General features: G+C 34.3%; 4 protein-coding genes and 1 long non-coding RNA gene across 10 annotated transcripts; 3 read left to right on the forward strand and 2 right to left on the reverse strand.

Annotated features, from left to right (window-relative positions):
• On the forward strand, positions 1,553–3,304 carry LOC104792799. Its single transcript, XR_769115.2, has 4 exons — positions 1,553–2,440; positions 2,546–2,787; positions 2,876–3,032; positions 3,119–3,304. It is a non-coding gene; the product is annotated as an uncharacterized LOC104792799 (long non-coding RNA).
• On the forward strand, positions 9,499–10,997 carry LOC104792800. 3 transcript variants are annotated; one of them, XM_019246478.1, is made up of 5 exons: positions 9,510–9,626; positions 9,707–10,073; positions 10,166–10,287; positions 10,393–10,551; positions 10,849–10,997. In XM_019246478.1, exons 2-5 carry the CDS (start codon positions 10,003–10,005, stop codon positions 10,851–10,853), a joined length of 357 nt encoding a protein of 118 aa, XP_019102023.1. In that variant the 5' UTR covers positions 9,510–9,626; positions 9,707–10,002; the 3' UTR covers positions 10,854–10,997. The 3 variants fall into 3 exon arrangements, with proteins under 3 accessions (XP_019102022.1, XP_019102021.1, XP_019102023.1); XM_019246477.1 differs by lacking the exon at positions 10,849–10,997 and having other exon boundaries at positions 9,499–9,626; positions 9,759–10,073; positions 10,393–10,781; XM_019246476.1 differs by lacking the exon at positions 10,849–10,997 and having other exon boundaries at positions 9,503–9,626; positions 10,393–10,781.
• On the forward strand, positions 11,165–12,025 carry LOC109133397. The gene has a single exon (XM_019246479.1). The coding sequence runs from the start codon at positions 11,414–11,416 to the stop codon at positions 11,696–11,698; it is 285 nt and encodes a 94-aa protein (XP_019102024.1). The 5' UTR covers positions 11,165–11,413; the 3' UTR covers positions 11,699–12,025.
• On the reverse strand, positions 16,574–18,554 carry LOC104792801 (aspartic proteinase PCS1-like). 2 transcript variants are annotated; one of them, XM_010519024.2, is made up of 2 exons: positions 17,552–18,554; positions 16,574–17,050 (listed from the first exon to the last, which is right to left on the reverse strand). In XM_010519024.2, the coding sequence occupies exons 1-2, from the start codon at positions 18,524–18,526 to the stop codon at positions 16,691–16,693; spliced, it is 1,335 nt and encodes a 444-aa protein (XP_010517326.1). In that variant the 5' UTR covers positions 18,527–18,554; the 3' UTR covers positions 16,574–16,690. The 2 variants fall into 2 exon arrangements, with proteins under 2 accessions (XP_010517326.1, XP_010517325.1); XM_010519023.2 differs by lacking the exon at positions 16,574–17,050 and having other exon boundaries at positions 17,089–18,553.
• On the reverse strand, positions 21,731–24,042 carry LOC104792802 (probable E3 ubiquitin-protein ligase RHC2A). Of its 3 annotated transcripts, none has more exons than XM_010519026.2 (2): positions 22,617–24,042; positions 21,731–22,003 (listed from the first exon to the last, which is right to left on the reverse strand). In XM_010519026.2, the coding sequence occupies exon 1, from the start codon at positions 23,859–23,861 to the stop codon at positions 22,659–22,661; it is 1,203 nt and encodes a 400-aa protein (XP_010517328.1). In that variant the 5' UTR covers positions 23,862–24,042; the 3' UTR covers positions 21,731–22,003; positions 22,617–22,658. The 3 variants fall into 3 exon arrangements, with proteins under 3 accessions (XP_010517328.1, XP_010517327.1, XP_010517329.1); XM_010519025.2 differs by having other exon boundaries at positions 21,731–22,023; XM_010519027.1 differs by lacking the exon at positions 21,731–22,003 and adding an exon at positions 22,085–22,385.

Consider the following 24,461-nt stretch of genomic DNA (forward strand, 5'->3'; position numbering starts at 1 on the left):
TTTTTTTTTTTTTTTTTTGAGAATATCAAGCTTTACTACTAGTAGTGTTGATTGGTATATCTTGTTTTTTTTTGTTTATTACGAAATATGAGCACGTTGCACGTACGACGGTGTTGCTTAAGAAACAAGCCAAGTTATATAGGACATATATCGATTTGCTTTGTCTTGAAAAAGTACCTATCAACTAACTTAACCTCCATGACGTTATCTTTAGTTAAGTTCACTTTTGTCACCGTATATGATTTCTTTAACTTGAGATTCTTAAAAACCAACATTACCTTTGTTCTCATTTTGTTTTTGTTTGACCTATTGAAATAGATTTTTTTTTTTTTTTTGGGTTCAAGCAACTGAATATTGAAATTACATATTATATACTATCAATTCAACGGCCGAGAAAAAAAGTTTGAGAGAGAATTTAGTTAGCTAGAGAATCAACTAAAACACTTGCTTCTCTTGGAACAAAGTCAAGCTTGATGAATCAAATAGGTCGGAGCAAGCTTGGATGTTTTTGCCTCAAAAGTTAGATATATCTTGGTGTTGCTCACTCCCAACTCCCAAGTCCCAACCATTTGCTCTCTACTGTGAATTGTGATACTTGGTCGATGATTCATGTTGCGGCAAACTTGGTCTTCCATGATCGGATGAGACGCATTAAAAGTTTTAAACTGTCATTAATTTAACTTTTTCTGAAATTTAAAAGCTGATTTTCCTTACTTAAAACTCCACTACTCTGCAATTTGTAGACATCTATCAAAAGCTTTAAACCTTGGATAAACCCTTTTTATTCTTTTGGAAAATTTTGGATACGTATTCTTTATATCAAAAAACAAATCTTCTTCAATTAGTATTGTCACTAGAGTCATTTATGAACATATATGTTTTGTGATTCATCTTGGTTTTTTAAGATTCCAGTCATCTCTGTGTTTTCAGTTTTCACTTTTCTTTTGTGAGTGATAAAAGCCCAAGTGAAAAAAATTGAAAATGTTCGGAAAGAAATAGCAACGAAGACATAAAATGAGGTATTGGGCCAAAAAAGGAATTTCTATAACTAAAATGAAACAATGCAGGTAAAACCCCAACCAATCAATAAAAGAGATCTGAAACCTCAAAATAGTAAGAAGGTAACATACTACCAGGTTACCAACATAGCAAGAATATACGCTAATACAAGTTACGGTAAATACGCTTAACAATTATGCTAAGACAAAAGATTAGATAAGCTTTTTAATCTCTCTCTGGGACATAGTTTGACTGACCATTTAATGTCTTCAATGACAAAACAAATATTTAGTTCCCCATGTTTCTAATTGATTTGTGGTACCAAATTCTTTAATATCTGAGTAATTTTGATTATATGATTATATCTGAGTAATTTTGTCATTATGTAAAATTTTGATATTAGAAAAAGTTTATAGGTGGAAGACCCCTTGGCCAGTGGTTGGCTTAGGGTTCATTAATATTTCTACATCAGGAGGTCTGGGGTTCGAGACCAAGATAATGCGATTTATTAATTGTGCAGATTAACAGAGACAAATTTACAGACAATCTCCAATTGGAGCAACCGATACTCTGCCAAATAAAATATTAAAAAAACTCTTCTCTCTCTGTCGATGAAGCATGGCGGAACCAAATCAGAGCCAGATTCATGTTCATACTCATCCATGTTCTATAGCTAAGGTATCAGAGCCATATTCTTTGATTTCGTGGAAGACGGAGACATTGCGATTTGAACGATTGGAGGATTTGAAGCTTCTTTATCATCGCGACTTCAAGAAAATAAAATTAGAAGGTGTTGCGATTCAAGGTAGAAAGAAGAATTGAACTGCGACTGTTCTTGGAAGAAGACGTTGTAGTTATAGAAAGAAGATCCAAGGAGTAAGATCTAATCACATCTATTGGTTTCTGGTTTATGAAATCGATGGAAGTAAGTTTACTCTTTCTCTCTCGTCTCAAGCTCGTAAGTTAGACATCAATGTAAGTTCTAGTTTAAGAATTCACAAGGAATGATGTTGAAATCACGAGGTTTATGGTCTATGTAGTTTAGATCGAAGTACATCGGTTTGGGGAACAAAGATCATCGAAAGATTTGATCGATTGAGGTGGTTTCAGGATTGATAGAATCCGTAATCCTCTAAGTTAATATCCTCTACTGGAAAGTTCGTGTTATCAAACGTGAAGCAAATTTGTTGCAAGCATAAGAAGTGATAAGATCAGAGACGAAGTCGAAGACGGTTGTTACATGAAGGTGTTCTTGTATATGTTAAAAGAAATCAGTTTGAGAATGATGTTGTGTGAAGGCTTTCAGATAAATAATTCGACTCAGGTTCAAAGGTTCCTAAACAAGCTGATAAGAAGAGTAGAAGTCAATAAGGAGATAACTGGAGAATAAGGTCTGCTGAGGAGTTATCTGGTGCTCATCCTGCTGAAGTACAGAGCTTTGGTGCGTGTTTATTCTCAGATTGAATTTTGTATTTGGTACTTAACGCTTCTTACTAAAGTTGCTGATATGGAGTCTCTGAGCTTTACTTTCCTATTATGTTTATAGTGCTGGCAGAGTGGGATGTATCTTCGAATCACAACACGCTTTTAGATCCTCGAAATGGAAAGCCTTTGTGAGCAGTTTGAGAAAGGAAGAGCCATCAAAATTAGTAGCTGCAACAATTTCTTCACAATCGCTGCCTTCTGATAGCAAGAAAGAAGAAGTTACTCCTACTGAAGCAAGCACAATTAGGTCGTCTCTCAACAGTTCCAAGGATGCAGAGGTCAACAACATGACGTAGATGCCAGGTTTTTTATTCCTTCTTCGAGAGATTGATTTGATGTTAGATGAGTCTAGAGCCAACTCTAATGCTCTTTCTTCTTGATCATTCAACAGTAATGCGACGACTGAGCAGAGAGTAAACATGGAGAACGTTCCTCCTGGTTGCATACCCAAACCACAACTATAGTTTTCTCAAGGAGTCGATGGACCTTAAGAAGCAACAAACTAGACTGAAGAATCCATCTGAACTTAGGCCAAAAATCATTCACAGGTAGCTCGCATTCTCATAACCATTGTGATACCCAATTTGGTCTCATGTTCCTCTCGTAATGGCTTTTATGTCTTAATTCACTGCAGATTTTATCAACTTTATGCCAGATGAGATCCTGCCCCATATTCTCTGCTTTATTGGCCATGAAAACTTCTGTGATATGATTTTCTTATCATCATTTCTTCTTCTCATTATTTTTTCTTGTTAAATTTTCAAACCCATTTCCATTACACAACAAATTTCCATTAAGACAAATCTTCTTTTAAGTTCTCTAGTGGAGGATTGATTTTGTTAAAATTCTCTTAGGGTTGCTTTAATTATTTTATAATTAATTAATATGTGAGTAACTTAGGAGGTTTCTCCACTAATGATGCTCTTACTAAGCTATTCCATCACGATTCACAAATTTACATCATCAGATGCATGAACACAAGCATTCTAATGCAAAAGGGTAATTTCAGTTTCAATTTAAAACTACTAAAGGTTTATCAATTTGCTGCATTGAGTAGGAGAAATAGTTTGATATTAATATTCAAAGAATATAAATATCTGATCTTATGTTTGTGGAATTTTTATTGCATTACGTATTGACGTTGAATTCGATATCAAAGGTTTTTTTATAAAAAAAAACATTTGGATACCCGTCATAAAAAAATAATAAAAATACACTTTAGTAAAAAATGGAGTATCTCGTGGCCCATTTTTATCCATAATAGTCTCGTGTCAGAAAATGCATGTGACGAGTAATTAATATTCCCATTCGTTTTCCAATATATATGATTAACCCATATTATTACTATTATTTTCTTTTATGCATCATTGATGATATTCACATTCATGTTCACATTCATTTTCTCTATCTTTTCTTCCATCACAACATAAATTCTTACCTAAATTATGAAATTAATGTTGAAAATCAAAATGTGCTACTCTTTCCATTCTTAAAATTACCATTACACACTATAAGAAACATTTATTATCATTTCTATCTATTGTTCCAAATTTATTCGATGTCTCCAAAGAAACCTTTTGTAACCATTTCACTAGAGAGATAGAGTCTAAATCTCATCTGTATTTACAACATAAATACACGAACGGCCTTGTTAAGAAAATGTACATACATAAAACACACACGGGACCAACCCATGAAGAATTCTCTATGCTAAATTGCTAATGCTACTAAACCTTTTTTGAGTGTTCAAACATCGGGCTCCTAGTTGAACACCCGACCAAAGGTAGATAAATAGGGATTGAAGAAGATAAAAAGAGTTAGGAACACGTGCTTATGAGAGTTTTGCAGATTCTCTCTTCGTGCAAGAGAGAGGTTTGACCGTTGACCGGGAAAAGGGAGCGAGAGCGCCGGTAAGCGGGCTAAGTCGGTCCCCCTGCGATACTCGAAACCTCGCTTTCACATATCTCTAACAGCCACGTGTCAGTGGTCACGCCCACCTGTTAGCCGCACGTGCCCTCGACGTCGACGCAAAATGAACCACGGCGATCTCTTCTCTTTTGACCTCTGCTTTGTTTCCTTTCTTGCTCTCACTGTATTTTTTTTTTCACACACAGTTTTATAAAAAAACTAAGAGAAACGTGAATATTAATATATAATTGAGGGCATATCATAGCTAGCTAGTGAAAGATTTTTAGAGATAATTAAATGGGCTTAGTGTAGATTGTCAGAATCTGAATAAGAATATGAATTTTTGAGAGTTAGAGATATAATTCAAACTTTTTGTAAGATTTCACAGGTTGAAGTAATATAATTACAGATGACAAAAAAAAAATATATATATATCTTGTGTGTGTGTAACTGTAACTCAATCATCAATACTTTGTTTCTGAATAAATGTTACAAAAAGTTTGAACATCCGAATCCACAATGGACCTCATCCAACTAGGGTACATGCAGCTGAATCAAGATGATTAATACTAGTAACTTAAATACAAAAAGCCTGTTTCGTATTTCCAAACTTTTTTTTTTCTTTTCTAGAAACGATTTCCAGAGAGATTCGCTTATTTTAGTTTTTCGTTGTTGTTGTTGGGTCCTATATATCATTTCGGGTTGTTTCGACACTTGTTGTTGTTCTATACAGAGGTGATAGGTCCTAATTATTTTTTTTCACTAAACATATACAAACTCATTCATTTCTGATAAATAATAGCATTGAGCAAAAAGATAAAATTGAGCTCCAGTTTCAGGTCACAAGAATCTATTGCAGCATAGTAATTTTTGCTTTTTCTACATTGGCAGTCTTTGATAGAAAGTAACAAAGTTATAGAGTTGTCACACTCTTTGACTGTAACTCACTATATATTTGTCTCATCAAATGTTGGCTTCTATCAAAAGTTAGTAAAGAACTCACCCTTTTTGTCATTTATGTTCAATTGATTTGTTGGTAAAATTTTCTCATAGTTACCAAAGAAGAGGTTATTTTTACCATGAAAACGCAGTTTAGTATGCTGTTATATATATAATTGCCTTGACAAACAAACATGAGCAAATTGTTTTACGAAACAAATATCCATGAAACTCACCAGAGAAAAGTAGTAAGTAACAAACAAACAAAGAAAAACTTATAAAAGTAAAAGTGAGCTTACAATACACAGACGTCGCATCCTTTGGATTGATGGATGACACATTTTGGATGTAAGCGTTTATGTATTTATCTACTTCTGGCGTCTAGTCAAGATTTCTAGATCATTTAGACTAGGCCTGCGATAATTACCCGAACCGAGAATACCGAACCGAACCGAACCGAAATTCTCGGTTTTCGGGTTGGCTTTGGTGAAGAGAGCTGAACCGATCGGCAGCTTTATAAATCAAGTTCGGTTATCGCTTCGGTTCGGTTCGGTTCATCATATCCGAACGGTTAACTGAAAGATATGAATCACTTCACCATCTTCCTCAGCCGACGTCTTCGTCTTCACCATCATAATTCTCAACACTTGTTTTCCACGATTGTGGTCGAGCCGCCGGTGTCTCTGCATCTTTTAACCTAGGTTTAATATCTCGACAAAGAAGAAAATACATATATATTATATATGTATATGATATAAAAGCGAGAAAAAGAAGAAAAAGCCCAAGTAAAGTGAGCCAGTTAATTTCTACTGTTTTAATTAGGTGAAAAAACTGTATTAAATTTGGGCTATACCTAACAAAGGCCCAGTTTATTTCAAACCCATATAAAATTCAAACCCTAAAAGGTTAAAAGAAGTATCCCATTCTTTTTGCTTCTCTGTTCGTCGCGGTTCGTCTTCATTCCTCCCCTTCTTCGCTGTTCTTTTTCTTCTTTTTTCTCATATCTACACTCTTCAAATTATAATTATTCTTCTACTTGAATATTCTATTTTCCTTTCTTCTCCTTGAGCAGTGTGGCTCATGGATTACAGCGATTTTCACTATCGGTCGCCGAAACTCAAAAATCTTCGGATAATTTCGGTTAAAACTGAAATTAATCGAACCCGAACCGACCCGAACTGTAATTTTATTCGGTTAGTTTCGGTAGAGTTTTCAGTTTCCGATTAAACCGAAAAACCGAACAAACCGAACCGAATTATCCGAACAAACCAAAGTGGCAGGCCTAATTTTGGCATTTCTACTTACCCTTATCATGCAACACAGAAAACGTTAAGAGATTTCAACAAACTTTGATTTTGTCTCTTTCGCAGAATATGTAGCAATGTTAAACGTCATATTATCCCAAAAACTTAATGATATGTGTTTTCGATGTAAAGCAAGCTACTATATATAAAGAGGGTCAGGTTATAATCGTCGTAAAATGTGGTTTCGAGTTTCAAATTAGATCATAAATAGTACTAGATTTAAATCCGCGATGTATCGGGTGACAATATTTTTACAACAAAAAAAAATAAACTTTAAAAAGTTGTATTTGTTTGTTAATTTAGTTTCTTTTATTTAGTGTTTAAGATTGTATAATTGTATTTTAATTGTTAATTATAAAATTTGATCAGTTGTATACCGCAGACACGCGACAATTATTTAGTTTTATTTATACTAATGTTACATTTATACCGTATCAAAATTCTTATGGTTATAAAAATATAAATTTTTACTGCTTTTTAGATTTAACCCATGAAACAATTATTCTTACATTATTATATTTTTAAACTTTTAGTGTTTATAATTTAATCCATAAGTTTAAAGTTATTAAGATTTAACCCGTGAAAGAATTATATTCATAAAAGTTATTTTGCAGTATACTGCATATTAATTTATATTATAAATACTCCAATTTATTAAATTTAACCCGTGAAATAATTATTTTTGCATTTTTATCAGCATATTAATAACCATTAAAGTTTTAATTGTTCATATGAAACAATATAGTTATTACTGAATATTAGAGTTTTAAAAAGAAAAAATATTGTATAGATATTTTTGGCATATGTTATTAAGTGTAATAAATTTCTTAATATATAATTTTTTTTAAGAAATTATAAACCAAATTTGTAGAGACATTTTAGGAATCTAATTGATTCTCTTCGTATGTGCAATTTTTTAATGATTAGTAAAGATAGTTTTGGTGATTTTATGGATTAAAACTTTAATTGGTATAGCTGTTTTTGGAAAAATCAGAATGTATAGATATTGTTGAGATTTTATGGTAATAAATGTAACAAATGTTGGTCGATTTAAGAAAGTTTTATATTTGAATTTCTCTGCAATGTTTTTTTATGGATTTTTTTTGGGGTTAATATTATAAATAAAAATTTAAATAAACAAAACTTAAAGGCATATCATAAAATGTACTTCAAAAATGTTAATATAAATTTACCACCCCATATCAAGATAATAACCAAGTCCATAAACGTAAATTCTAGTATTGCACTACTGCTGTATTTGCATTTTAAAAGATAACTGAGAATATTATTTTAAATTTTATTTGCTTAATCTCCAATTCATGAAGTTGGGCTCTAAGCCCAATAGTATTGATCTTCCACTACCGATTTGATTAATCTCTTTTAATCACTCATGTTTTGAGTTTAACTTTTATTCGAGATTTTTCATTCAATTAAAAATTGTATCACGTTTTAGGTTCATAGAGCAAATCTGGCAAACTTGTTTCTGATAACTTCATTCATCAGGGAGCTAGTTGAGATTAAGCATGAAATACCCCTCGTTAACCTGAAGAAAAAAAATTTAAAAAGGAAACAAACTTACCAGAAATGAGAAAAATACGGGAGAAACCCCCAATAAAGACGAACGAGAAGAGAAAGAAACATCAAAGTCAGGCAAAAAATAGCCAAACCAGCTTACTAACACCTCCATGTGACTGCACATCCTTTCCTTCATCTTCCTCTTCCCAATTATTTTTCCTTTTTTTTTTTCTTTTCCATTTCTTACGATTCTTAATAATTAAAAAAAAATTCACAAGATAGATTATATAAAGATTCTTTGACCAAAAAAAAAAAAAAAAAGATTATATAAAGATTCATCAGGTAAAGGAGATTTTCATAGAAACATTATATTATTCGTTACAATGATAAATAAGTTATATACACATAATACAGTACTATAAAAATTATTCTTTTGTTGTTGGTGCAGTTATTAATTGATCTGAGCTGAGCAAGCAAGTAATTAACAGTTACCGGTGCAGAGAGACTGAGATTTGCTTTGATGCATTAAAAATCTCCTCTTTCACTCTTCTCTCTACTCTCCCCACTTTCCGACTTTTCCTTTCCTCTTTAAACTTCTTTTTTATTTTTAATACTAATATAATGGAATAGGAAAATCCCAAAACATACTGATGCGATCTACTTTAACGTTATCAATATTATCACAAAACTAGAAAACTTTTAGCATCTCATTTTCTTTGTACACTGTTAGTGTTATTAGCCAATATCGGGGATCCATCGAGCGGATCATTTGAAATATATATATTTTTTCTTATGTTCGATAGACGATTGCTTTTAATATGGAGGAGCTTAAAGTTTACGTTTCATGATTGATTGATTTCCCTATTACAATGTAAAAAGTTATAATGAGAAAGAAAAATATGTCTCATAAAGCATTTTTGTATTGAGATTATCTTTTGGGGAAATTGGAAATAAAGAATCAATATTTTTAAAAAATTCTATTTTACGACGTTTCATGATTTATGGCTGGCTAATATTATTATTCTATCTGATAAAAAATGATTTTAAAGCCCAATTAAATTTAAAAAGATAAGACTAAAACTAAAAATATTTGGAGCAAAACATAAAACAAAAAAGGGTATTTCGTTTACTTCGCCAACTCCAATGTACAACGAGTGCATCGATTTATTCCATAAACGTATCATAAGGTCATTTCCATCAATGTATCTAACAAGTTTCTTACAAGTTTGCTAATAATAAAACAGAATAAATATAATTTAAAAAGCTTAATTTTGCTAAGCATCGATCGTTAGATTAGATATTTTAGATTTTTTTAGAAACCTGTGTGTGTCAATTTGTGATTGGTTCAGGTAAAAAAAGAAAAAAATAAAAGTTTTGCTTTTTTTTCTCTCTCGTCTCTCTCGTATCATCGCTTCTGATTTCCTCCGTCGCTTCACCATTCTCTCTGTTTCTGGGATGGGTGATTTCTTCAATGAGGTTAGTTTCGATTACTCCTTCTACTAGTGTTTGTTGTTTTGATTCTTCTTATCGATTTAGTTTTTTTTTTGTTATTGAAGTCGAATCTTCGATTTGGAATATTGAAAAGAAGATAGACTTCTCACTCTTCAGATTCGATCACACTTAGGACAACGTTGGTGTTGCTGCTGTTGCTTTTGGAACTTCTTACTATCATCTTCACCCTAACGATGCAACTCTCCTCTGGGATCATCTTCTTGTACATTTCTTTATCTCTTCTCTTATCTTCTCTTCTCTGAGACTTGCTTTTTGTGTCTTGTTTTTGATCACTCGTTTTTGGATGAAATAACTATTGCCTTCACATCAATCATGGCTATATTTGTAATCGAGAGGATTGATGAGCATAAGGGTTACTTACTCCATTGTTCCTTTGCTTCTTGCTGGCCTTATCAGCATTTTATATTGGAGGTAACTCAAATTCCTTAAAACTCTCAACTGGTTTTTAATGATACCATTTTGAAGTTAAGAGTAAGTTGACATGAGAGGCTGTAATATTACAGGTTTTTCGATGATCTTAAACCATATGCTTTAGTACAATTTGTTCATTGCATTGTCATTCCCTTGATGGTTATTCTATCACCTCCAATGTATACACATTCTACGTATTGGCTTTGGGTTGCAGGTTAGTGCTAAGGGATTGTGTTGATATATATCTTCAGTTTGCTTTTGCAGTTATAGCTTTCTTACCTCTGGTTCTTATTCGAGATTCAATTGGCTGAAATTGCAGGATTTTATCTCTTAGCTAAGGTGGAAGAAGCTGCTGATAAGCCTATATATAGTTGGACTCATCATATTATTAGTGGCCATTCTCTGAAGCATTTGTACGCTGCTATGTTCCATGTCTTCCTTACCCTCGTGCTTGCAAAAAAACCATTCAAACTGAGAGGTACATTCTCATATATATATGAAATGACCGGGAATTGCAGATCCATATTCTTGACTCATGCATTCCATTGTTGGATGTTGTCACAGTTAACACTTATGTTTGATTTGGATGTTTGTTTGTATGTTGTTTCTGTTTATGTTTATGTAATGAGTTTAACTTGTTTGGTTTCATGTATAATCACAATCGGTTGATGTTTCTTTGTTATGTAATGAATTTAAGTGCTTCAGTTTTGTTTTATGTATGAGTTTTAGTTTAATTTAACATGTTTGATTGATTTGTGTTCCTCTTTATATATAGATTAATTGAGGTGTTTAGGTTTAAGACAAATCCCTCACATAAGAATATATGAATACAAAGTGGTAATGGTGGGGGCAATCGAGGCACAACAACAACAACAACAACAACAACAACAAGGCCCCCGGGCAATACCGACTGCCACAACTCTCTGCATCNTTTTTTTTTTTTTTTTTTTTTTTCACTTAAACCGACAAAAGAATACAAATATAAATAAATATACATAACCAAATTTGTGATATCTTTTAATTTTCTTAATTCTTTTTTGACGCCATATCTTTTTTTTTTTTTGTTTTTCCTAGACCGATATGTATTTCTAAATTATAAATAGAGAACCCTAACTCTCTTCTTGTTTCGTTGCTGACTCATAAAAAAAATCTCCCTAGTCCGAGAAAATCTCCAAATTCCCAAGTTTGTTTCTTTATCTCACAAATCCATCAGTTTCCAACAAACCCCACAAAAGATAAAAATTATTATCTTTTCTCCTTTTGTTTCCCTTATCTCGGTGAGATCGATCACACACACAGCAACAAACATCTGAAATCTGAGATCTTTTCTTTGAACATCAATGGCGTCTTCGTCAAGCCTTGCTCGATCGGGAAGCGTCCATCTAGACGAGAAATGGAAACTGTCGAAGAAAGACGGTGGCGCGTCGAGGATCACGCGCTCTTCATCGACGACTTCATCAGCTTCCTTCAACGGCAAGAAACAGGGGAGATGTGCTTTTACGAGGAAGTGTGCGAGATTGGTTAAAGAACAGAGAGCTCGTTTCTACATCATGCGTCGTTGCGTCATCATGCGTCGTTGCGTCATCATGCTTATTTGCTGGAGAGATAATTACTCCGATTCTTAAAAAAAAAACACAAAACACACATCTCTCTCTCTCTCTCTCTCTCTCTGTTTCTTTCTTCATCATGTCTCTGTTGTTTCTGTGGTTTGAAACCGAAGTAGATATAGATATACATGTACATAAAGGGTTCTATGTTCTTCTTGGTTTCTGTACTTTTCTTTAGATCAATTTTTTTTTTTTTAGATTTGTTATGAATATTTCTGGTTTTAGAGAAGCTCTGTTTCAGTGTGAAGTTGTTTTCAAGAAGGCCAAAAAAAAAAAAGAACTGAAAAATTGTGTATAATAATAATAATAAGTTGATGATATAAAATAGTGAATTAGATTCGTCTTTGGACATCTTGTGACGATTTGTTTTTTTGTTTGTTTCTCTTTTACTTTGTTTTTGTTTTCTTGCATCTCTTCTTCTTCTTCTTGTTCATTAATGATACTATATGACTGTGTGAAAGATGACGAAGATGAATGTATTGTTTCTTCTCTTTCTCTCTAGAGTCTATGGAGAGAGTTACGAGAGAGGGAGAGAGAAAAAGATTCCATTGGAACTGTTACGATTAAGCTATGTGTGGATCTTGTGTGCTTAGTCTGACAAAAGTTATTAGTTATTTATTTGTTCTCTCTCCCTTTTTAGTAATAAATAATTATGGTTTTAATATTTTTCTTTTGTCAATTATTGAATTTCAATATTTTTAAAAGTTGCAGTCAAGCTCTTTTGTTTATGGCTACTGATATAAAAAATTATACTTGTAGGATTTGTTTAACTTAGTGAGACTAGGCCATCATTAGACTTGTTCCAATTAATTTACATCAAAGATATTAGAATGTGTTAAACTTATATAATACTACTATAGTTTTGGACTAGCGCTAGTTCGTTGCTAATAAAATTGGTTTATTTTTTTATTAATTGATTATATTATATGTTGCTTGGTAATTTTGGAGATGCAAATATTTCCTTCTCAAATAAGGGAGAAATGTTGATTGGTTAATATTGGAGGTGAAAATTTTCTTCTCATGAAAGGAATAATAAGAGCAAGACACGTGTTTTATATATATTATACTATTCGTTCAAATTAAGTATTTAGTTTTATTTTGTTCATTAATTTTACTGACCTTCATTATCTTAGTTTATTTAGGGTAGTTTTCTCGTGAATTGAAATAGTAATCGGAGTGAAATACTATGAATTACATAATTGAATAATTAATACTACTTCACTTCACATGGAAAACTAACAGCTGGGGTTTCTTGTAGTTTCTTACCATGGGCATCTCTGTCTTGCAGAGATATCATATGCATCTGACTCCTTTAATACTACTATTGTCTACTCCATTTTTAATTCATCTTTTAACCTATGTGACATATATTTATTTCTGCAAACAAACAAACAAACAAACAAACAAAAAGATGATTGTATTTGAAGAAATTATCTAGTACAGACGCTGTTTATTTTCGTGGGTAAATTAATTGAGACATTAACTACATCTGGTTTTGGCACCCAGATCAGTACATGATGTAAGTGAGTAAGTCTGTCAATTCTACTACGGAGATTACCAATTTAGGCTATTGGACTTAATGATGCATAATTTGTTATATCATGCTGATACATCGATATGATTGTCAACAGAATAAAATTCAAATGATGTATATATTTGCATATGACAAGTGAGGTATTTGTGTAGAAAACATAAGACTCTTAAGATTATTTGGGAAATGTACATATCTGAACTGAACCAATTCTTTTTTTTTTTTTTTCTTCACAAGAGTAGTCTTACAATACAAAATCTCAAACTAAGCCTGAAGGTCTAACATTTTTTGGGAGGAAACTTAACAAGAGATTCAAACTCTCGTGCCAGTTTTCGAAAGTGTTACTCTATCTCTATGCAATATGCCAATATCTTTCTAAATATGGCTGATACATGTCAATAACATTTTTTCGTAAAGGATATTCCGTTAGTTCGAGATCAAGATGGAAATATACTAATCAAAAGAACTGACAAAGAAAAAGCGTATATTAAGCCATCCCCACAAATCCAAGGGATCTTTGTTTAATGATTATGAATTTGTTTGATTGTTCATTAGCATGCTTAATTTGGATTATTATAGACATATCCGGAGTTCCGGACAATTCCATTTGACTCTCTTTATTCGTTTGTCACTTTTGTGGCCGTCTTGTTCATTTTATTATATCGACAATTATTGATGGTTACTAATTTATTATTCTACTGTCATTACTTCTCATATTAAAAACTAATGGAAAAATGGGTTACTAATGCGCATTCTCCTCCGAAAGACCAAAACAGATATAGATGTGTTCTCTCTTTAGCAGTTCTAACTACGAAGTAGCAAATGCTAGTCTATGCCATCTACAAAGGGTTCTGCTTCAAAATCCAGAGTCATAATAACATGGAACACAAATTCTATTTCCTTTTCTTTCTGGTTATATTAACTTATTTTTAGTCTTTCGTCCTTAAATGTGGTCATTGACTTATTTTTGGAGATAATTAGCAAAAATATATACTAGCAAACTAGTTTTATTAATATGAAATATTATAAAATATATATATAAAGNCATTAGCATGCTTAATTTGGATTATTATTGACATATCCGGAGTTCCGGACAATTCCATTTGACTCTCTTTATTCGTTTGTCACTTTTGTGGCCGTCTTGTTCATTTTATTATATCGACAATTATTGATGGTTACTAATTTATTATTCTACTGTCATTACTTCTCATATTAAAACTAATCGAAAAAGGGGTTACTAATGCGCATTCTCCTTCGAAAGACCAAAACAGATATAGATGTGTTCTCTCTTTAGTCTTTAGCAGTTCTAACTACGAAGTAGCAAATGCTACTCTATGCCATCTAGAACGGGTTATGCTTCAAAATCCAGAGTCAAAATATATAACCTGCTGCATATATAATTATATGGAACACAAATTATATTTCCTTTTCTTTCTGGTTATATTACCTTATTTTAGTATTCGTTCTTAAATTGTGGTCATTGACTTATTTTAGCAAACTAGTTTTACAATATGAAATATAAAAAATATATATTAAAAAAGGCCAAAGGCCAACCTCAAGGTCTAGCTAGACTCTAGCAATTGGGTAAAAAATTCGATCGATCCAAAGGCATTATTTGAAATAAATACAAAAATGTAATTTAGGGTCCATGTTTGGTCAACAATCACATCCGTGACACGCAAGCCTGAATAACATTAATAGTAGAGACAAAATTATCCAAATGATGAGAAATACATGCATCCATTATTCGGATAGTTTCAGGAAAATATGGGATGGAAATTTCAGTTATAATGGGTCCGGTTTCCGGAATTTTGAGAACGGTTAATTTTTGGGTTAATTCGGATAGATCGAAGAGATAATTTCAAACTATATATATATGAGATAATATAAAGTATTTGATCATTATCTTTTCGTAATTTTAAGTTTATTTTATATTTTATTGTTGTCAAAATTGGTCCCCGCGTCCTATGAATTGGCCATGGATACATATTGTTATAGTAGCGAGTATATAGATAAACAGCAGGAATTAAGCCACACAATCTTGAGAGGGCCGTTCAAGAAGAGGGACACATAACACATTACAAAAGCAATGAGATACAAAGACCTACAAAATTTTCCTTCTTTTTTCTATTATTCTTTTTTCTTCTTTCTGTAATCTCTATGCTCTCGCCATCTATTGTTATGATATGTTTATTTTGTTAGTTCAGGAACGGTTAATTTCATTATTGCTACGACAATCTACAAAAACCAGGTTTAATTGATGGCAAACATGCAAAGAGTATGTGACGTTTTATATGCATGGACGACATAGATGAGTCGACATATCGTTTTATCTATATTAATGTGAGACAAATATAATAGCAGGTATCAAAGAAAATGAAAGATTCGTAGAATCGAAATCACTCTTCTTCTTTTCTTTTTTCTGTCAATAAGTTTTTTATTTGTTTAAGGAAATGTTATGGGTCTTTGATAGCATCACATGAACAAATATGGATACCCACCAGCATATGGAATGACTTGGGTCTCCTTGATATGCTTTGTCTCTTTATGTTACCTCCCTTGTATTTGTCTACACAATTAAAAAATAGACGACAGTTCAAAAAATAATAAAGAACTAGAAGAGACCTTTTCACACGATTATAAGAAAACAGTTTTATATGTAGAGACGCCTATTGAATTTAAATGTCAGTTGTACTCATTAGTTTAAGATGGATTATTCTTTATAATTTTCTAATTAATCTTCTTGTAAATTTCGCATAAATTCAGGTTTAATACAAATATGGCAGCATAAGTAAGTTTTTCCATCATCCATGCATGATCTATTTTGGCTGATTCTGACGAAGCTCTAGAGTTTTGACTTATTCTCACATCCCTCATGCTAATAACTTCATATATACATACATATATATATATATATGTATATATGATGCATCAAGATGGATGGGTTGAGCACGAAAATGGTGAATCTCACGGAAATAAGGAATGGACTTTTGAGGTCGAAGCAAACCGATATCACTACATATCGTGTAGGAAGTATAGCTTTTAAAAATAGAAGAGTGAAGATACCTAAGGGAAGGTTTTATTGTTCTCCAAGAGCTGCTTACTCCCACTAGAAAAGCTCACGTCAACTCGTCTCAAAACAAAGCATGGGCTTAGCCCAATCAATCGTTTCATTCAAAGCCCAAAAAACTTGTACAGTGAAATGAAGTGGTCCGAGCCCGAACTTTTGATTCTCATTCAAAGAACCAGAAATTAAATTTGAATAAATAAGGAAGATTTCCTATAAAAAGAAAGAACTAAAACAAAAAGAAGATTTTCTATAATACACATTGACATTCTTACAAAAATTCCCAAACTCTACGTACGACGAACCACATCACATCGTATAAAGCTGTAATCCTCTGAAAAATATATAAATGTATACATATATATGGTCTAAACACAATTCCCCACAACATATACGACTAAACAAAGTCCTATCACTCTCTTAATCCGAGCCGTTGACTAGCTAGATCACATCTAACGTTACCAGCAAATCCAACTCTTGACTTGGCAAGATCAAACTCCATCCACACGTTCTGCTGATGATGGTGACCTATAACAAATGCTTCTATTCCCAAAAGATCGGAGTTTCCAAATGTGAAGCAATACACCTCATCTTTTCCCGCTGATCCGGCTCCGTTTACCCGGTACAACAGTTTCTGACCCGATACACTCATTTCCGCGCCACGGAACATTAAGCTAACCACTGGTAAACCCGAGAAATTGGGCCGTGTCAACGTCCCAACCCGGAAACAGAGGTCCATGGTCCCTTGGAACACAAAATTCGGGTCGTCTACCAGCTTGAGAACCGATTTGGTTTGCGCGCNGAACCACATCACATCGTATAAAGCTGTAATCCTCTGAAAAATATATAAATGTATACATATATATGGTCTAAACACAATTCCCCACAACATATACGACTAAACAAAGTCCTATCACTCTCTTAATCCGAGCCGTTGACTAGCTAGATCACATCTAACGTTACCAGCAAATCCAACTCTTGACTTGGCAAGATCAAACTCCATCCACACGTTCTGCTGATGATGGTGACCTATAACAAATGCTTCTATTCCCAAAAGATCGGAGTTTCCAAATGTGAAGCAATACACCTCATCTTTTCCCGCTGATCCGGCTCCGTTTACCCGGTACAACAGTTTCTGACCCGATACACTCATTTCCGCGCCACGGAACATTAAGCTAACCACTGGTAAACCCGAGAAATTGGGCCGTGTCAACGTCCCAACCCGGAAACAGAGGTCCATGGTCCCTTGGAACACAAAATTCGGGTCGTCTACCAGCTTGAGAACCGATTTGGTTTGCGCGCTAAACTCGGTTTTTAAAGCCGTGTAAACCGGACCCATTAAAAACGTAAACTGTGTTCCTGAATCCACCATCGTCTGACCGGCTCCGGTATGGTCCGGTACGAATACGGATTTCGGCAAAGAGAGTATCTTTGTCCCGACCCGGATTCCTTCTAATTGAACCGTGTAAGCAACCCGGTCGAAATACGGTAACGGCGTCGTTTGGAGTACCAAAGGCGTGTATTGGATTGGACCGAGCCAGGAGTAGGATCCGTCGCCGAGAAGCAATATACCGGAGGAATCTGAACCGGAGATGCAATACGAGAATTTTGAGAAACCGAGCTGGTTAACAAACGATAAAGAGCCCCGGTTCATACCCATTAAACCGGTAGATTTAGCGTCCTCTTCCGAATCGGAGCTTAAACCTGAGTCCATACAACCGAACAAAGTACGGGGTCGGGTCACAGACCCGATTACGAACGTGTCGTGAGCTAAGTTGCCTTCGATTGAGGTAGCATCGGCGTAGGAGATTGCGACGTGGCAGAGATGGGTCTTCGGATCGCACATGGCGGGTATGGGTAAATCCCGGGTCCGGGTCTTGCATATTGGCGAGGAGCAAGGTACAGGGGAGTACGTAGAAGACGAAACCGGGTCAAATACGGATCCCAAGTTTGGAGTTTTTTTGCAGTGAAGCCATGAGAGCTCGCTTCCGGTGTCAAGAACCATCGATATCTTCTGTGGTGGAGAGCCGACGGCGAGAGTGACGGTGAGAGTAACATTGTGTCTGAATGAAAGCTTGTCCGATGGAGATTGAGGAAGCTTCTGTGTTTTGAGAGAGAAGATGAGTGTTTGGTTTGAAGAAGATGATGTTTTACAGAACGTGACGAGAGGGAAAATGAGAAGTAGAATTGAGAACCGAAGAAACAAAATTGAAAGAGATGATGACGACGACGACGACGAAGCCATCATTATAAGTCTAGACTCTTTGTTACATACATACTTGACGTCTTTAAATATTGTCTTCCTTTTTTTCTTGATTTTAATTCCCGGTTTGTTTCGGTTTACTCGAATTATCCTATAATAATTTTGAATTTTTAGGTGAAAAAAAAACTTTTGAGTTAACTTCTAAGAAATAATTCTAGTAGCTAGTCAAATCAAGGACCAAATCACTTAGGAAAGTACTATTCAGAAAACATAGTTTTGTCACGAACGAACGAAAAATCATTTCGCCGAAGATCGTTAGGGTTTATGTGCAGTCGATTTCATTTGAATGTAGTTAGGGTTAGGAGAGAGGCAAGTCTCGAGACAGAAAAATATTCAAAAAGACAAGTGAGAGTGAGTGGAGGAGTAGGTCTTTTTGGCCGTGTCTTTGTGGTTTCTGTTTAGTCTCTGTAGTTCACATCAACTTTGTTTTTCCTACTTTCTTTGTGTTCCCACTATCTCCGGGATCTTAACATTTCTTTTTTTCTTTCTGTTTTTGGAAGATTTGTTTTTTAATGTTCTACGGGATATCGTGTAAAGTTTTTGTTAATCAAATTCAATAACCAACCTCCACGAGTTAAAAAAAAAAAGAATGGTTGGAGATTAGAGTTTGAACTTTGAATGATTGTTCTTTATGTTTTTCAATGATGTTGTTAATCTTTTGAGACCAATTTATTTTTCCCAAAGTTGTTACACTTGCAGTAAGTATGATTATAATACTGATTTGGTGATTTGACAAAAAAGCACCTCCCTGATAACTCACGACCGACATAATCCATCTTACATTTTGCAATCTTTTTGTCTTACTTTATGACTTCTTGGTTAGTAATTACTGGAATAGTATTTTGTTACTTAGTAAATATGCCGTCCAAATTGCTACGTACAAATCAATGGGACCGCCAAAAGATAGAGGTTAAAAAATAGTTTTACATAAGAAATGTTGTAGTTGTGTCTTGTTTTGTCCTCTCATGTTTCCTATTCCATATGAATTTGAAACACACTTAGAATTACAAATCGCAAACTTCCAGTTCTTGTTTCTTTATATTATCCTTTTGATTTCCGTCCCACGTTACTAATCACCTAACATTACAGGACATTCGTATAATGACATGTAAATGGTGCATTTTTTTATAAGATCCTTAATTCCAAAATTATAGGCTTTAAGTAAATTTTGGATTTATAAAAAAAGTACTTCCAAAAAGTTGAAGATAGGTCGTAACCTCACAGTAACACGTCAAACCGAGTCGTGCTAGCCTTCTAGTATATTTAAGGTAAACGAAAGTTGAATTATATATTGTAATTTTGCAGAGTTTGTCAAAGTTGGCGAAAGGTGGTGATGAAATCGACAAAAAGTTTGTCAAATGTGTGCTGGAGGCAACCCATTCCTAACTCCTAACTCGTTCTCAATCCTCACCAACTCCTTCCTGTTGTGTTACCAAATAACTCTTCTTTTTTTCTTTCAACCAAGCACCAACAAATATATTTTGGTCTTACGACAAATGAGTCTCAACCAATAAAATTATAGAGTTACAGCTACAAGGTGACATTTTAGTGGTCAAAACTACACTTAAATCACAATGAAGCTCTTTGACAAATTTGTCAAAAAGTACGTAACTGAGAAAAGTAGTAGATTAAATAAGTGAAGTTATACAAATATCAATCATATAATATTCATTGAGGTCATTACATATCAATCAGTTCTCCATAATATTGATGATATTTGTTACATACATATCAAAGTTCAAAAATCTGAATGCAGCCTCGAGCATTAAATATTGGTGACTGGATGTGATTTATGGACACCAAACCAATCGCGGGAATGTTTCTTTATCATCTTTATGGATTTTGTTCATGTGTGATACTGAATTCATTAGTCCCGCCCACTTGCAAACCTGACAAACGGGGTATATATACTCCTAGAACTTTTACATTGCATTTTGGCAATATCTCGTTCGTGGAAAAAACAACACCAAGGAAAACTTATAAAACGAATTTGAAGAAGTAAAGTCAATTTGGAATTAATGCGTTATTTGTATTCTAACGTATTTTTTCGTGGTAAGGCTAGACCATTATGTATGGGGACCCCATTCTTTCTGTTTGTAGTATTATGGTCTAAAAGAGATTGAAGTGCATAATCCAATATTTGATTATGAGTCTGAAAGTGATTGAAGCAAATCAGTGAGTTACATGTCTATGTGACCTTGTTTGTCCCGTTTACATCACTTGGCTGATAAGCCTGCTAGCTAATTGATTTTTTTTTTTTTTTTCATATTAAATCTCCGAGTTTTCCTTGGTGATACGTTAATAAATGATATATATGATGTATGTGTCTTATACATGTGTTGTTAAATTTTCCTTCTGTTTCATACAACCATGACTAAGTCTATAACATGAAATATGGATCTAGTATGGGTGAATGGGTTAAATAACCAAAAAGTAAAGTAACATTGGTGAACAAACATGTGTACTCCAAAATTGGGTCAGTGCCATATTGTAGTGTTTCCTTTATAACATGCTTTTGAAAACTGTATATCACAATTTGCCGCATATTTGTTATAAAACAATTGAAGTTATATCATATACTTTTATAATAATAAATAGGATATATAGTTCTATATTGGAAAAATAGAAGAACAGTCAAAAGTGTAAGTGTGTAACATGCTACTATCGTCGTATATTGTTGAATATGTAATTCTCAAGAGTCGGGTGTACAGGCCTTTACATGCATGTATGGGTGTTAAACAGACCATAACTATCATAGTGTTGGGCTAAGCGTCACAAACGGTAAGAATGTTAAAATATTTACACAAGGCCTCTCTCAGCGAGAGTGATCAAAGGAGAGACGTGTTCTGTTCATGATTATAGCATGATGTCATGTGCAAGGGATTAGTGTTTTCCACCTGTTACCTCATGGTAGTATTGGTGTTGATTATAATCCACACCACGTTGGATACTAGCTGGACTTTCAATATGTGAAGTTGATGATAATCTTATGGTCATATGACTCATGAGCATACAAAACAGATACCATATTTTCTGTAGTTTTTAACAAGATTGCTTAACGATTTTGTCTTAGACAATCGATTTTGAAAGTCCAACCTTTTAATACGCATGTTCAAAACGTTAAGCATTTGAGTATTTAGTCATTTTCAGCAAGTAACTGATAAATGTTTATATTTAACGACCCAAAAATATAGAAAACAAAACTAGTTTTTCAGTACTGTGGTAACAGTAAGAGTGTATTTAACATAGGAAGATAAACAAATATAATAATGAAAAATAATTGCTAAATTACAAAAGACTGTCTCCAATAAACGACAGCATCATCAGATGCGTTGTATAAAAAACTCTATCATTGCTTTTTCCTTCACGTTTCCTCTACTTATTGACCTCATCAAATTAATTGGTCGCTTTATAAGATTCTTCTATAGCCTCTAGTATACATGTATTATTGGTTTGGTGCCTCTGCAGTTCGAAGATTATAGCTGTACAATTTAGGTAACATAATTCTCTTCAGGTGTTTGACAATAAACCATGTACTTAAAATTAATGAAAACCTTAGGTTTGAAAACTCTATATCCTTAACTGTAACACACCACTAAAATATTGAGTGGTGTAAGTATGTGTACTCACTGATTGAAGACCCATATTCTTAGTTAGTAACACACTAACACAACAGAGGAATGACTCAAAATACCGATTCCGCAAAAGCATTGTGATTGGTAAAATTGTTGCGAAATCATTCTTAGGCTGCTTAACATTTGTATCACAATCCATAATCTCACGAACAAACTATGAATCTCCTTCAATATCCATTCTCAAATACATCTACAATCTCTCACTTTATCTATTCACAGTAAACATAACAAAAAGAACTGTGAATACTCAAGAACCATTTCAACTACATATCAAAAAAACACTATTGTCACCTAGACTTTTTTGTATCAAATTTACTCGCATAGATTCAACTTTTTTCGGGAAAGAATATAACCATTACACTGAAATAAACAAAAAAACTTGAGAAAGAAACAAACGAAAAATGTAAACAGAGGAGTGTGTTATTCTTTCAACTTTTTACCTGAGAGAGGTGAGAGGTGACGATGATAACTCTAGTAAATCATCAGGCTAGCCAATTTCGTCTCCTTGACGAAGACGACGATGTACTAAACAGAGAAAACGACGACCTACGGGTAACACGAATTCTGGACCCGGACCCGGACGATGCTGCAGCAGCAATGGATCCAGATGACCCACTAAAACATCCAAAAAGCCTCATGATCCGACCCGCAAACCCACCGCCTCCCTCTCTACTACTTCCATCTCTTCCTCCTCTTCTCGAACCCCAAGCCACTCTTCTCGGAAGTCTCTCGTCACCTAGTCTACCACCGTCAACCTCCGTGTAAACCACCGGCATCATTCTATCTCCACCTCTCCAACCACCAGGGATTCTCCCAACAGCGAATCCTCCACCTGGTAACCTCCAAATAGTCAGCCCCGCCGCGGAGTCTTCCTCTTCCTCCGCCGAAGCAGTAACCGTCAAAGCACCACCGGTGTTACCATCAGTAATATCCTCCGCCGGGGGAAGCTCGTGACGGCAAACGGGACAAGAGTTTCGAATGGCAAGCCAAGGAAGGATACAATCAGGATGATAGATGTGGTTACAAGGCATCTCACGAGCGGAAGATTTCAAAACAAAATTCTCTTTACAAACAGCGCAGTGAGATTGAGAATCAGACTGAAGATGATTAGGATCGATTTCAATCACAGGCAAAGCTTCGATCGCAGATTTAGAAGCCGGAGGATGGTCACAAGAACGATTGTTACGATTGGTGTTAAGCTCGATCTGAGAGATCTGATCTAACAACCGATCGAATCCAGAACCTAGCAAAAACTCAGTCATACTAGGTGGTAAAGGTCTAAGACCAGAATCAGTACCGTCATCGTAATACATCTGAAAAGCAGATCGATCTAAACCTTGGGAGACATCAGAAGAAGGAGCACCACCGCCACCAGATCCACGGAGAACGATAACAGGATTAGGAGATCGGTTGCTGCTACGAGTACGAGTCACGGTTGTGGGAGTGGTGGGACTGTTGTCGGCGGTAGAAGCGTGCATAGATGAAGAAGAGGAAGGGAGAGGGAAACGAGTAGGGCTGCGATGCTGAGCAGTGGTGGTGACACGGTGGAATGAATCGGAAGGAGTGAAATCGAGAGATTCTTGGATGTGTTCGAGGAAACCACCGTCGCAATCAGGGCAAGAGATGGAATCGGAAACCCAAACGAATCGGCTACAGCTGTAACACCAGTAAGATCCAGAAGCCATGGGAATAGGGATCTGAAACGGGGGGGAGAGAAATCAAAAATCAAAATCAAATCAAAATATTTAGGAGGAAGAAGAGGTTAACAACATCTGGTAGAGGTTGATTTGATTGACTAAATTTGAGTTTTTCTGTGGTAAAGGAGAAGAAGAAGGAGAGGGAGAGAGAATGAAGTTTTTTTTTTTTTTTTTTTNACGTTTTTTTTTTTTTTTTTTTTTTTTCTTTTCTTTTTGGTTTTTGTGTGTTTTATTAACAAGAAGATTACAGAATTGGCGTATACCCAACCGTCCACTTCGTGTGCTGGCACCTCCTTCTTCTCTTCTCTTTTTTTTTTTTTTTTNTGCTCTTTCGTAATTAATTAATTATTTAAACGGTTTTTTTTTGAAAAAAATTCTTCAAACGGTTTAACCCTGAATTATAATAACTAACCATAACCCCCACTAATTAATTTTGTAAAATGGTAGATTTTTTGTTGTTGTAAAATTACAAATGAAATTGCGTTTTTGATTAAATAATATATATTAAGGTGTCATTTTATTGTTAATACAATTCTCTTAATTAAAGTATTATAGAAAAAGAAAAATTAATATATAAATTAGGAAGAC

Source organism: Camelina sativa, chromosome 6 (genome assembly GCF_000633955.1).
Source record: "Camelina sativa cultivar DH55 chromosome 6, Cs, whole genome shotgun sequence".
In the NCBI taxonomy this organism is placed as follows: Eukaryota; Viridiplantae; Streptophyta; class Magnoliopsida; order Brassicales; family Brassicaceae; genus Camelina; species Camelina sativa.